This window comes from Anarhichas minor, unplaced genomic scaffold, assembly GCF_050575085.1.
Source record: "Anarhichas minor isolate MPS153535 unplaced genomic scaffold, ASM5057508v1 ptg000027l, whole genome shotgun sequence".
In the NCBI taxonomy this organism is placed as follows: Eukaryota; Metazoa; Chordata; class Actinopteri; order Perciformes; family Anarhichadidae; genus Anarhichas; species Anarhichas minor.
This window is the reverse complement of record NW_027466473.1, coordinates 16,228,541-16,240,378: the sequence shown is the minus strand read 5'-3', so window position 1 is coordinate 16,240,378 and position 11,838 is coordinate 16,228,541. Positions and strand designations below refer to the sequence as shown.

Here is an 11,838-nt window from a genome sequence, read left to right as displayed (position 1 = left end):
AGGGGCTGGGAATTTCTTTAGTGGAATTTCTTGTTGCTTATCGGCCGGCATATATACCAATATATCTGCAATAAGATAATCTTGACTGATACTGTATATCAACCTGACAATTTATCAGTCTATTTCCAGTATTACTCCCAGTTGTTTTGGAATGAGTACATCACAAAGTCCTGTTCACAATTAACAGCCAACTATATTAGTTTGCAGAAAAGCACACATTTCATGTACTTGTTTTGCCAAAAGTGATGTTTGTAATGCAACATGTTGGAACCCACTGGCAGCCAACTATGCTGGGTGTCAACTGCATCAAAATGCAAATCCTAAGCTGACGCGTTTGTGTTGCTTGTATATAATTCGTATCTGTGTTATGTGTTTGTAGGTGGAGGTGCAAAAGTAGTTTTACATGCCAAGAACTGCATCCCACCTCCAGATTTGTATTGACAATTTTCTCTGGTGTCATCCCGCCTCCCTTTCCAGTGGAGGTGATACTACTGTAAGCCCATTTAATGATTAAATGGGTGCAGACAAGGAGAAACCTGCTGGCTCACATGAATGAAACCTCATAGACAGCAAAGATTACAGCACAGAAAATATGGGGGGAAGCCTATTTTAAAGATGACAAATGGATAAACTCTAAAACTGTAAGAATGGCCTATATCTTCAGAAACCCCTAGGTGCTCTTCAGATGTTAACAGCTCTTGTCATGTTATATTGCCCTTCGAAAGGTCACACACAGCAAATTGCCCTTGCAATGGTACGAAAATGGCCAAACAGGCTTTGCTAGACTGACAAAGCAGCCACCACCCTCGGGTCATCTTGCCTTTAATGTGACACAGCAGTGGAGAGTTCTGCTGACTGCACGATGTTTAGGATGCTGACTGACATGCAGACCCTCCCGCTGTATTTGCTACTCAGAGGCTCTGATGTGGGAGATCTCCCCTCCTTCCTGTGAGTCATATACATCCATCCATGCGAGGACATCTGACCCTATGAGAGGAAATGTGGCTACTGAAATCCTCCAGGTTATTGTACACACGCAATTTAACAACCCACGGAAACGTCCTGCAGTATGTGTTCTGGTTCTGTTTTATGTGTATATTTTTGTATCTCCAATATATTCCTGCTTTCTGCGTCCATGGTGTGCTTCAAAATCTAGAACAAACAGACTGAAAGCTCCATTTGTAAGATTTTTTAAAAACTCATAATGATGAGGGTACCTGCCAATGCTGCAGTCCCTCTTAGCTCTACAGAGATTTTACCTCTTTTGGCTCATTTTTGAGGTTCCTCGCAAATTTGAATCTCTCCGACCGATTTTCTGCAGCAGCAGCGTTCGCAGCAAAAGAGTTCTTTCTTTCATCATGTGGACAGAAAAAAAGGAGTGCAAATGTTCCTCAGTGTCTGATGGATGTATGAATACTCAATTTTTGCAAAACACGTGTAAGAACATTTATGAAAGGATAATATGGGGTCAGTGTTCTTCAGGCTTTTGCCCTTCTGCCCTCAATTTTTTCAGCTTTAAGACTATTTCGGTGCTCTTCAAAATGAGTTGATACTATGAATTCCCTCAACAATTTCCTTTTTTATTACAATAAAGGGCTCCATCAGTCCTCTTTACCGCTACGTTGTCATTAATTCTCCCTTCATCCTTTTTTTTTGTCTTACTAGTGGTATCACTTTACAGAGACGCATTCACAAAGGCAGAAAAGACCAAGGCAGAGAAGGTTATCGTGGGGAAAAAAAGGTTATCATCAAATGCCTCCTGTGTGTCAAGGAGTGCATGTTGTATGCACTAAATAAAAAAAAGTCCCTATAATTCTTTTTTGCTTGCCCTCTGTGTGTTTGAGTTGGCACAGTGATTTATGGAAACATAACAGCCACAAAATTGTTTCCCACATTTCCAAATCATGAAAGTATTATTTTTCTGTATAATTCCACTACCAGGTTTGAGGGTGATAAAATCTCCTATGGCTTTGCAGACTGGCACACTCGGACAATTACATACAGGCGTGCAGTTACACAGGGACACAGGCAAAGCTACAGGCACATGCATATATGGAAACACTCACTCTCGCGCTGGCAGACACAGACACACTCCTGAAGCTCCATGTGATAAATTGGCTCCATAGTGGCACCCTGCACAGAAGGTCAGGATTCACAGCTGCAGCCTGTTGGACTTGTGGTGACATTAGACAATAAACAAGCGTGTGCTGCCAGGCGCTTACAAGTCAAAGTGGAGGGGGGGGGACGCATGCGAAATGGGAACATTGGAATGGTGACAAGGTTTCCCATAAAGTTAATCATAAACAATAAAACACTCATAGTGCTTGTAGCATTGCAATATCCAGTACACCATGCAGCTAAACGCTTTGATACATCCCGTAGGAATCAACAGACTGGTGAAAATTAAAAGTTAGTATTTTACCACATAGAGCTTTAGGCCTTGAAGGTATTTTTCCAATTCAGTTTATACTTTGAGAGAGTTAGGATTCAAGCTAATTACTCCTCTTGTGAAGCAATTCCTTTTGTATCATGCCACTGAAGGTGGGAACAAGGGAGGATTTATATACTGAAGAGTCTGTGAGCTTTGAGTAATGTAATGTTCCATAACAGATCTTACTGGCTTGGTTTTAAGTCTGAAACAGTTCTGCTGTGAGAAGATATGAGAGAAGCCTTTACGGTTATAGTTGTACCAACCACATGTTAGTGCACACCCACACACAGTTGCTCTCTCTTTTCATTCTCGCTCACACAGAAACATGCATGAAATACTGAGTCAGAAGTGTATTTTGCGCGCACACACACACACAGACGCACATACACACATTTTTTGTCACCTGTGCCCCTCCCCCAATGACCCCATCCCTTCAGAACCTGTGCACACCCATCTGCATAATTGTTCATGATAAAATAGAGAGAGGGAGAAACCCAGGAAGCAATCACATGAAAACATACATAAATTTATAAATAGCATTTAGCCTACAGCTATTCTCACACATCATATGGCTTCAACAGCCTGCAAATCACATGGCCTCTAAACCGATTCAAAACCAACCTGATGTAATGGGAGTGTGATCGACTACTAGAAAGCTGTACTACTTCACTGTTGGAGTCCAGGCTATTTTTCTCAAGGTGAAATTTCTACTTTTCAATCTAAGAGAGAGGGAGAGAGGACACTGCTCTTTTTTTTTTGCACTGCAATGTCAGTGTCTATCTTTGACATTCATTTGTGATGTATGAAAGGAGCTTCGGTGCTGTGTGTGTGTGTGTGTGTGTGTGTGTGTGTGTGTGTGTGTGTGTGTGTGTGTGTGTGTGTGTGTGTGTGTGTGTGTGTGTGTGTGTGTGTGCCGTGCAATTGTGGTAACACGTATGGCAAACTCAATCTGTGACGACTCGACTCCTCTGTCTTCTCTTATAAAGAAGTGAAGGTTAAATGGTTGAAGGATGTCATAGTCACAGAAGTAGAGGCAGTCAAACTCATTTTCTCTCTCACACACACACACACAAATTCTTTAAGATACTTAAGGATGCAAAAAGCATTCCCTCTGCCACATACATGCGCACACACACGCACACTCAAACACTTCCACGGAGGCATTCCTCTGTGTAAACAGGTGTCGGAACAATAGGGAGTGGATGAATATGCCTGTTTTGTTTTGCTCTCCTTACGCAGCATCATTTGCATTTTTAAAGATGCACTTAATATCAACTTCTTTTTCACCAAAATAACGCAAGACAGGCACCCTCTTCAATTGTTAGCAGATAAGAATAAAGAGAGAAGACAGTCTCCTGTTTTTATTTTTATTTTTGTAGACCATTGACAAGAAAAATTCCATTCACTCTCCTTGTGCTCTATTTTAAGAACAGCAGCCAAGTTAAACAGCCTGTGTTTTGGACTGTCTCCGGTGGCTCAGTGAGGTTTCATTGATGCCTACTGAGGCCACTCATGCTAAACTGTGTTGCTATAGTGACACCTACTGGATGAAAAGGGGGACTTCATCCTCACTGTCTTCTGTCTGTCTATTTTTTTAAATAATAAATAGATAAAAACATGTGTGTGCCTTTGAATTAACTGTATTGTAAATTATGCATCTCTATAGGATTTAATTTTCCACACAATTACTGTTAGTCGTTAGCCGGAATCACTGTCTTCTTAGCAGCAGAGCAATTACGACAATTAAACCCTTCTAATTATCTGACTCATCTGACTTGGTCTATGCATTTGAGAAAAAGTGGGAGAGCTTGATTTAGCGAACAACCCCAAGGATGTGACCCCGACTGAGTCTTTTGCAACAAGCTCTGGTGGCCGAATGGATTGCCAAACCGTGACCCTGTTCCACATCTCGGGTGTCTTCAAACTTCTGAATCCTTCTCCAGCTCCCATGTTGTTCTCCTTTGCAGTCAGTAGAGACCGTGCACTCTATTTGTCTCTCCGTGTATTTGCAGGCCACTATTGTAATTGCTTTGTCACAGAGCTGCGTGGGCTACGAGGTTTGTCATTGACAGCCTACTTTTTTTAAAAAACAATAATTATTTTCACTGTCTAAAACAATCCCCCATATGCCAGGGGCTTAATGTGATGTTTTCCACATTTATTTGATTTGTAACAGGATGGAAATGCCTCTGAATTTGCATTGAAAGTGGAAAAAACACTTTCAAACTCCAAGCTGTTCGTTCAGGCTGACTGCCACATTACAATGAAATAGCCTCTCTGCCTTCTGATCTAACTGAAAAACTGAAAACATAGTTACTAGATCCAATTAAGAGAGAATCTCCATCCCCATCATATCTCTGTATAATATCATTTATAAAATGTCAACACATATGTTATCAAACTATCTCTGGAACACATTACTGGTGTAGTCGAGCATTTCTCTCTGCTAGTGATTTCACAAACAGCAGTGTTATGTGTCCTCCCTCAAAATAATACGGTGGCCCTGAGGGTCAAAACACAATGACATTCAACAAAACACAACTTCATTTCAGGAAACACAACCACATTTCAGAAAATACAACATTTCAGGTGACACAACAACAGGGCCCTCAGGTGCAACATACAATAGACTATCTTAACCACTTTACCATATCCACTCAAAGTTTTATTTGAAGAACTTTCTTTCAAAACCAATCAAACGCAGAAATCGGCATCAGTTTCTTAGCGTCCTCACCAAGTGCATGAGCATCGGTGAGCATCACATTTGCATTAACGGCTTATTCACGACGTCGAAGCAACTGTGTAAGTGATATAAATGGCCATTTACCAGTGCTTTCAAAAACTTCTTTGAGTTTTGATTTCACCATAGCTAAGACATGAATCTAAGCATGACTGTGACAGAGAAGCATTAAATATGCTGTTAAAGTGTAGATCCTTCTTGTTTATAAGCCTTATTAGTGTGTCTGTCAATGTGTAAACACTGTTGATTAAGTCATTTTATAACACTCCTCAAGTGACTGCTCATAAACAAACCGAAAGATGCCCTTAACTAATCGTCAGACTAGAAAATCATCTTGTGTGTGTCTACAAATTTCCCCCTGGGGATGAATAAAGTACATATCTATCTATCTATCTATCTATATTAGTGCTCCAATCAAACTATATTCTGCCTCATGCTATGTTCACAGCAAAAGCAACAAAGCTGCAAAACAGCCAATTGTGGCCAGCTATGTTACCGACTTGCAGTTGAAATATCGCTTGAGAGCTCGTGATATAGTTATGCTGTTAAATAGCACTGGGAAGTGGCTAACAACAAATGTGTTTTTCCTCTATTGCATGGACGTAACAGGAACTGGGGGAAAGAGAAGGGGACTGGAAATGTTGAAACAAAAAGTTATGATTGGCTGATGCTTCGCGCGTCCTTGGAGCGCTCAATAAAGTTGAGGCCAGCTCAACTTTGATTTGTAGCGCGTCGCAGAGACAAGTGTCGGTTGTGAGTTTTGTAGCTTCGTATCACCGGCTTTAATTGAAAATGACTTTTATCCTGTTGCTTTGTTGCTCGTTGTGTGAACGCCTCGTAGACACAAGCAGCTCCCCTTCAGAGAATGACTAAAGGCCTAATCCATAAATGCGTGTCTCATTTAATGTGAGGATTTTAGTGAGATTTAAACATAATCTTCGGTATATGGAACTGTATCAGTAGTTAAAAACAGCATTCATGTTAGAACGAGGACGAGCACATTTGGACATGCTGCAAACAGTAAAGTCGGCAAAATATGAAGAATATGATTATTGCACCTTGCGTATTCCCATTGACTGTTGGCTACTTTTGACATGTGATGTATGTTTCAATAAAGGTGTCTATGACTCATGGTGTTTGCTGTTCATGTGCTCTAATCCATTAGTTCTGAGAAACTGCAAACTATTAAGTGGGTTTATTCTAAATTACAGTTGGGTAAATATTTAAGCCTGAAATGCAAAGCACAAAACCAAAGTGAGAAGATTATTTTTTAATTATTAATTATTTGTTGTGTTGGTGAGACAGAGAGTTTCCAAAGATGTTTCCCAGAAATCAGTGAAACAGAAACAGAAACAGGGCACACACACACACACACACACAAAACATAATTCTTCTGCATCATGTCCTTGTCTGTAAGGGGAAACCCACGGGGGTTTTGCTTTGTTTCTGGGGGGGGGGGGGGGGGGGCTTGCCCAAGGCTGCATTAGTATCTGTAAACAAGTTTAAAGGAGAACAAATCAGCCACAGCAGAAAATGCTAATGCTAGTTTTGTGTTCTGAAGAGAATTAAATAAATTATACTACACGGAGAATATACTGTGAGATACAAATTTCTAGTTCGTTCTACATTTACTGTTGCTGGTTAGCTGAACTCTGTATCTTTGTAGCTGAGCTGTAATGAGGTTTAAGGCGTTTTATGTATTCAGATGAAGGGAGTCTGACTTGAATGATTCCTCCTGAAGAATGCCTCAACACAGTGCAACAAACTCCGGTGGCGTAGTGGAGTGAGTCCTGTAACTAAAGTCATGGGTGTGGTCCCACAATGTTCGATACATTTTTAGGAGCATCTTCCTGATTCAGAGTTGCAGCCCCCTCTCTCTTAATCTCTAAATGTACTTATTATTTTGTATGTTCACTGTACATGTGTGAAATTTCACAGAGCAACACACCAAAACATACCTTTTAATCCATTGCATGTGCATTATTATGGGTATCGTGTGTTATGGAAAAGGAAGCCACACAGAAACTGTGGAATACAGAAAATCAATTTGTGCCAAAAAGCAGACTTCCTCTGGCAGAATCTTGAGGCTTATGCTGATGTGTTTGAATAAATAAGGAAAAAATATGATGACATTACAGGTATATCAAAGCTAAGCAGTCGTAATACTAAACCACTGTGGGGTGCTGACTATTAGTATGTACATATTAAGCACATGTATATCCAGAGGTAGCCAACACATTGATGCAATGATTGCATATCTATGGCCAGACAGAGTGAAAATATGCTGAACTATATATAAATATATGCAGGTTTAATAATAATATAAGTCCCTAAGTGTCTGCATTTGAGCATAAATTGAGCATCTAAAAAAATATCTTTCCCCATCTCTGCAATGATCAGCTCCTCTTTCATAGTTTCACTAACTAATCCGTTTGTGTTATTTATCAGCCTGAAATTAAACCAATTTGACTTGCATGGCACTTCACAGAACAACAAGGGGACAGAGCGAGGTTTGTCCCATGATGCTGTATTACAAGCAGCCACTAGAGGATGTAGGAGACAAGCACATGACACGATGCAGACAGGGAAAATGGGCAAAGTCACATGTTGTGTTTATGTGACATACAAAACCACAAACAAGCCCAATCACTGTCAGACGACCGTCAACTAACAATGACAAAAAACGGATCCCTGCAGCGCCGGCGACAACCCTCTGAGCGAAAAGACAGATAATTTACTGAATTCTCCACCACTGAAACACAACACCCTTCCAGTAAGTATGCACTGACTTGATGTTTCACAAGAGACTCTGAGCCATTCCTGCCAATCTGCACTTCATTAGGCTGATTGCTTGCCTGTGTTAGCTACTCGATTTGCCTGCCAGCTCCCTCGGCCTTGTTCTGATTAAAGGGGAACCTCATAAATGCGCTGCTGCTTTTAAACGATTTCCTGGTAACATCAAAGTCACGTGGAAGTCGGAAGCTGCTTTTTTGAAATTGCAACAAAGCACCTTTCAGCAGCCCCACACGCCACAAAACTCCCCCTGCTAATTTAAACCTGAATCAACAGTGGATCATTAACATAAAATGTAACGAGGCAGGAAGAACACAAGTCTGATGGGGATAAGAGCTTTAACAAATGAATGAATGTCTCCTAACAAGCTACGCTGTTAGCGTGTCAGTAAGCTAATCTTAAGTACATGAAAGTTTTGCCAATCAACACCTCTGCCACAGGCAAACTAACAGAGGGTTATTTCTAGTTAAATGAACAACTCAGTAATGGTCATGAAACAGAGTTAATGATTGCCAGAGACACAGAACACTGTATTTCTGTACAAACAAAACATTAGAAAAGTATCTCTGCCAAAACAGTTTGACAAGTGTGGTAATAGACAGCTCAGTAATAACGGGAACTATCTGTGAAGTTGGATAATTTATGGGTAGTGTTTATGGTTCGTCAAACATTGCCTTGAACTGACCACTGTCTGAAACGGATGGATGGGGAAACAGACCCGGGATTAAACCACACACACACACACACACACACACTGTATCTGCAAAAAATGCACAATATAGCTGGTTTCACTGGTTAACAACTTCATCTTTTAAATATCTTATGTGGACATAACTGCACATGTTTACACATATACTACTTTATTTTTCTTACACATGAAAAAAAATTAATTTATTTCAAAGGAAACAGTCTGTAAGGCTTTAATTGTTTTGTTCATTTGAATGATAAAACATTGGTGGACAAAAATATATATATTTATATATAAACTGCATAGCACAATGTATGGCCCTTTCAAAGGGACATTCAGGAAGAACAATATAAATACACTTTTGGTCAGAACTTTTGTACCATATTCTCACATAAATAGACAAGATGAGGCATTCATACAGTTCCAGCATAATTATAGATAAAAAGATTATTATTTATTGCTGCAAGAGATAAAAGATGAAAAATTTATTGTAGAATTGTCATTGTGATGGATAATTTGAGGGTTAAACCTCCCTGTCTTTGAGAGCACACAAACCTGAATTGGTCGGTCTTTGAAATTGAAAAGGAGAGCAGTTTCTCCAAGGCAGACACTTTTGTAAAATGGAAATTAAAAGAATGCTTCAGTGATGTTTTATTTGGCCTGAGCTGCTGAAACTCATCATCACGTGTACAAAGTGTCTTAACTTGAATGCTCTTTTTCGACACACAAGGCACTGCATCGAATGAAGAGAAAGGCTCGAGTGAAAAGTTGTACTTTGAATTATTGTGCGAAGTGCAAGTCCTCACCCAGCTCAATTATTGCAAAAGTAAACAAGTGAAGAGCATAAACAGCAGGACCGTAACGCCCCTCCTCATTCAGACAAGTCATGTAAACAGGCAGTCCAAACGGGCAAGAGAACATCTACAGTACGTTTATTTTTTATTTATTCTTTTATCCTTGCTGTGGGAAAAAAAATAGATTTCGTATTTGACTTGAAGTGCTCAGGAAGTCGATTCAAACACTCCTTGTGCAGAAGATATATTAAAAACAGATTTTTTTTTTTAAATGCCAGCCACACGTCTTCTGTGTCCATTTTTGGGATTCCTTGGGAACACATGTCACCATAGTCAGTGATATTTCCATTTATGATAAGTGGTACATGCTGTAGCCCAGAGGAGCAGCGTACAGTCCTAAAGGTGAAATGGGCAGTAAGGATCTGTGGTGGTGGTGGTGATAGGCAGAGTACGACTGTCCATACAGTGACATGCCCAGCGACAGCGGTAACGTAAAGCCAGGGTGTAGACCTCCAGCCGCAGCGACCGCCACCGCCACCGTCTTAGCGTCTGCAGCCATCTTGAGTTTCTCCAGCTCGGCCTCCTGGAGCCTCTTGGCTTTTGCCCGGCGATTCTGGAACCAGATCTTGACTTGGGTCTCTGTCAGGGTCAAGGAGGAGGAGAACTCGGCCCGCTCGGCGATGGACAGGTACTGCTTCTGCCTGAACTTCCTCTCCAGGGCCAGGAGCTGAGACGTGGTGAAGGGAGTGCGGGGCTTTCTGTTGGTCTTGTGTTTCCTCAACGGACAGCCAGGACCGACATGACCTGGGACAAGAAACAATAAAGATTTTAGAATAAGATTAATTCAATTGACTTACAAAGAATTGTATTAACTAACTGTGTATGTTATGTCTCCTTATAGGCTATATATTGATCCGTTTTGAACATAAATGGTTAAACCAAATAAACCTCATGTTGAACATCAGGATGCACTTTTTTTCTTAAAGGCCTCATTTTTTTTTATATAACACATATTTTAGACGTGTCAGGGGTAGTCTACTCCCACAAACATTAACCCCTAATATACTGAATATCGGAGGGATTCAGAGTGTGTGGTTCACTTTCTATTTAGGCTGTTAAGCCTTTCTTTAAACAACACTTTCCAACAGGAGACATGTGGAGACTAAATTATTTACCTGTAAACTGCCCCCCCACACCAAAAATGGCTGATAATCAATTAAGTTTGTCCTCTTCACTCAAATTGCCACGTGTAGGCTAATTGTTTAAACCTTTTTTCTTTGTATAACTACACAATTTTACAAAATGCTGCATGGTGTAGGAAGAACTTACGAGGCTGTGTGGAAAACGCGCTGCCGGTGACCCAGGGTGCGCAGTCCTCTGACTCCGATGCCTCGGATTTTACCGGCGACGAAGGCACAGCCGTTAAGCTCTTCTGGCTTCCCCCGGGAGGGCTACACGTCTCTCGATACAGATACAGGGAGTTCAAACCGGTTGGAGACACCGACACCGAGGCTCCCTCCAGTTTACGGCGGATAGACTCCCCGCCGCGAGCGTCCGTCTTCCTCCCGGACATCAGCGCCTCCACGCTGAACGGATGATGATGCCGTCGCACCACCGGAGATGTCTTCTCCTCCGCTGCGCTCTCCGTCAAGTCCGCACGGTTACTGTCCTCCTCGGACGAACTGCACCCCAGGTCGTTGGAGGTCTCCTGAGAAGCCATCTGTCCTCCGAGTCTCATCCGAAAAGCAGGTGAACTTCCGAGCGGAACAGTCAAAGGGCGGCCAGGTGAGAGCCGCTCCGGCGAGCGCTATGTTATGGAGCTGTCAGTTGGTATGTGGGAGTATGTGGACGCATCACGCTGTCACGGCTCAACTTTGACCAATCAGTGCAGCCCAAAATGTTTACGACTGAGCAAGATGCTGCCTTCAGGGACAGTCGGAAACTAACGGTTCTTCTTTTGGTTTGGGTTGTGCAGTGCAACAGATCCTGCAAAATGTTGGTCATTATTATAATTATTATTAAGAGGTGACCAAACCACTTCCCATGCAGGTAAGGTGGAGTGCTTGAAAGCAAACATTTATACATGTAATGTTAAATTCCATCTTTATATAATTAATTTCAAACATGATCAACTGAGAAATTTCTACAATAATTACTTTTCTGCCTTTTAAATGTCTCTATCTTTATTTTTGTCAGTGAAACTTTCTTTGAAAAGTTGAGGATATAGTCCCTCATGTTGCCTTTTGGGTTAAATAAGAGAATTACTGGAGGTTAGCTGCAAAATAAAAACGATAGCTGTCCCACAGCCTTATCACAAGTTAAGCGTCAGTAATGGATTCGCTTTAACTCTAACCTCATGAGACTGCATGTGTAAACACAGGCCCCATGTGGA

At 41.2% G+C, this 11,838-nt stretch overlaps 1 protein-coding gene across 1 annotated transcript; it reads right to left on the bottom strand.

The window, feature by feature from the left end:
- Window positions 1-9,572: 9,572 nt before the first annotated feature.
- Window positions 9,573-11,172, bottom strand: msx2b (muscle segment homeobox 2b). Its single transcript, XM_076102389.1, has 2 exons — window positions 10,776-11,172; window positions 9,573-10,250 (listed from the first exon to the last, which is right to left on the bottom strand). The coding sequence occupies exons 1-2, from the start codon at window positions 11,164-11,166 to the stop codon at window positions 9,796-9,798; spliced, it is 846 nt and encodes a 281-aa protein (XP_075958504.1). The 5' UTR covers window positions 11,167-11,172; the 3' UTR covers window positions 9,573-9,795.
- Between the last annotated feature and the right edge of the window lie 666 nt (window positions 11,173-11,838).

Bases quoted from the DNA above. Each gene is read 5' to 3' on its own strand.
- msx2b (XM_076102389.1), bottom strand. From the start codon at position 11,166: ATGGCTTCTCAGGAGACCTCCAACGACCTGGGGTGCAGTTCGTCCGAG. The intron at 10,251-10,775 runs GTAAGTTCTTCC...TTCTTGTCCCAG, and splicing joins CGCGTTTTCCACACAGCCTC to GTCATGTCGGTCCTGGCTGT.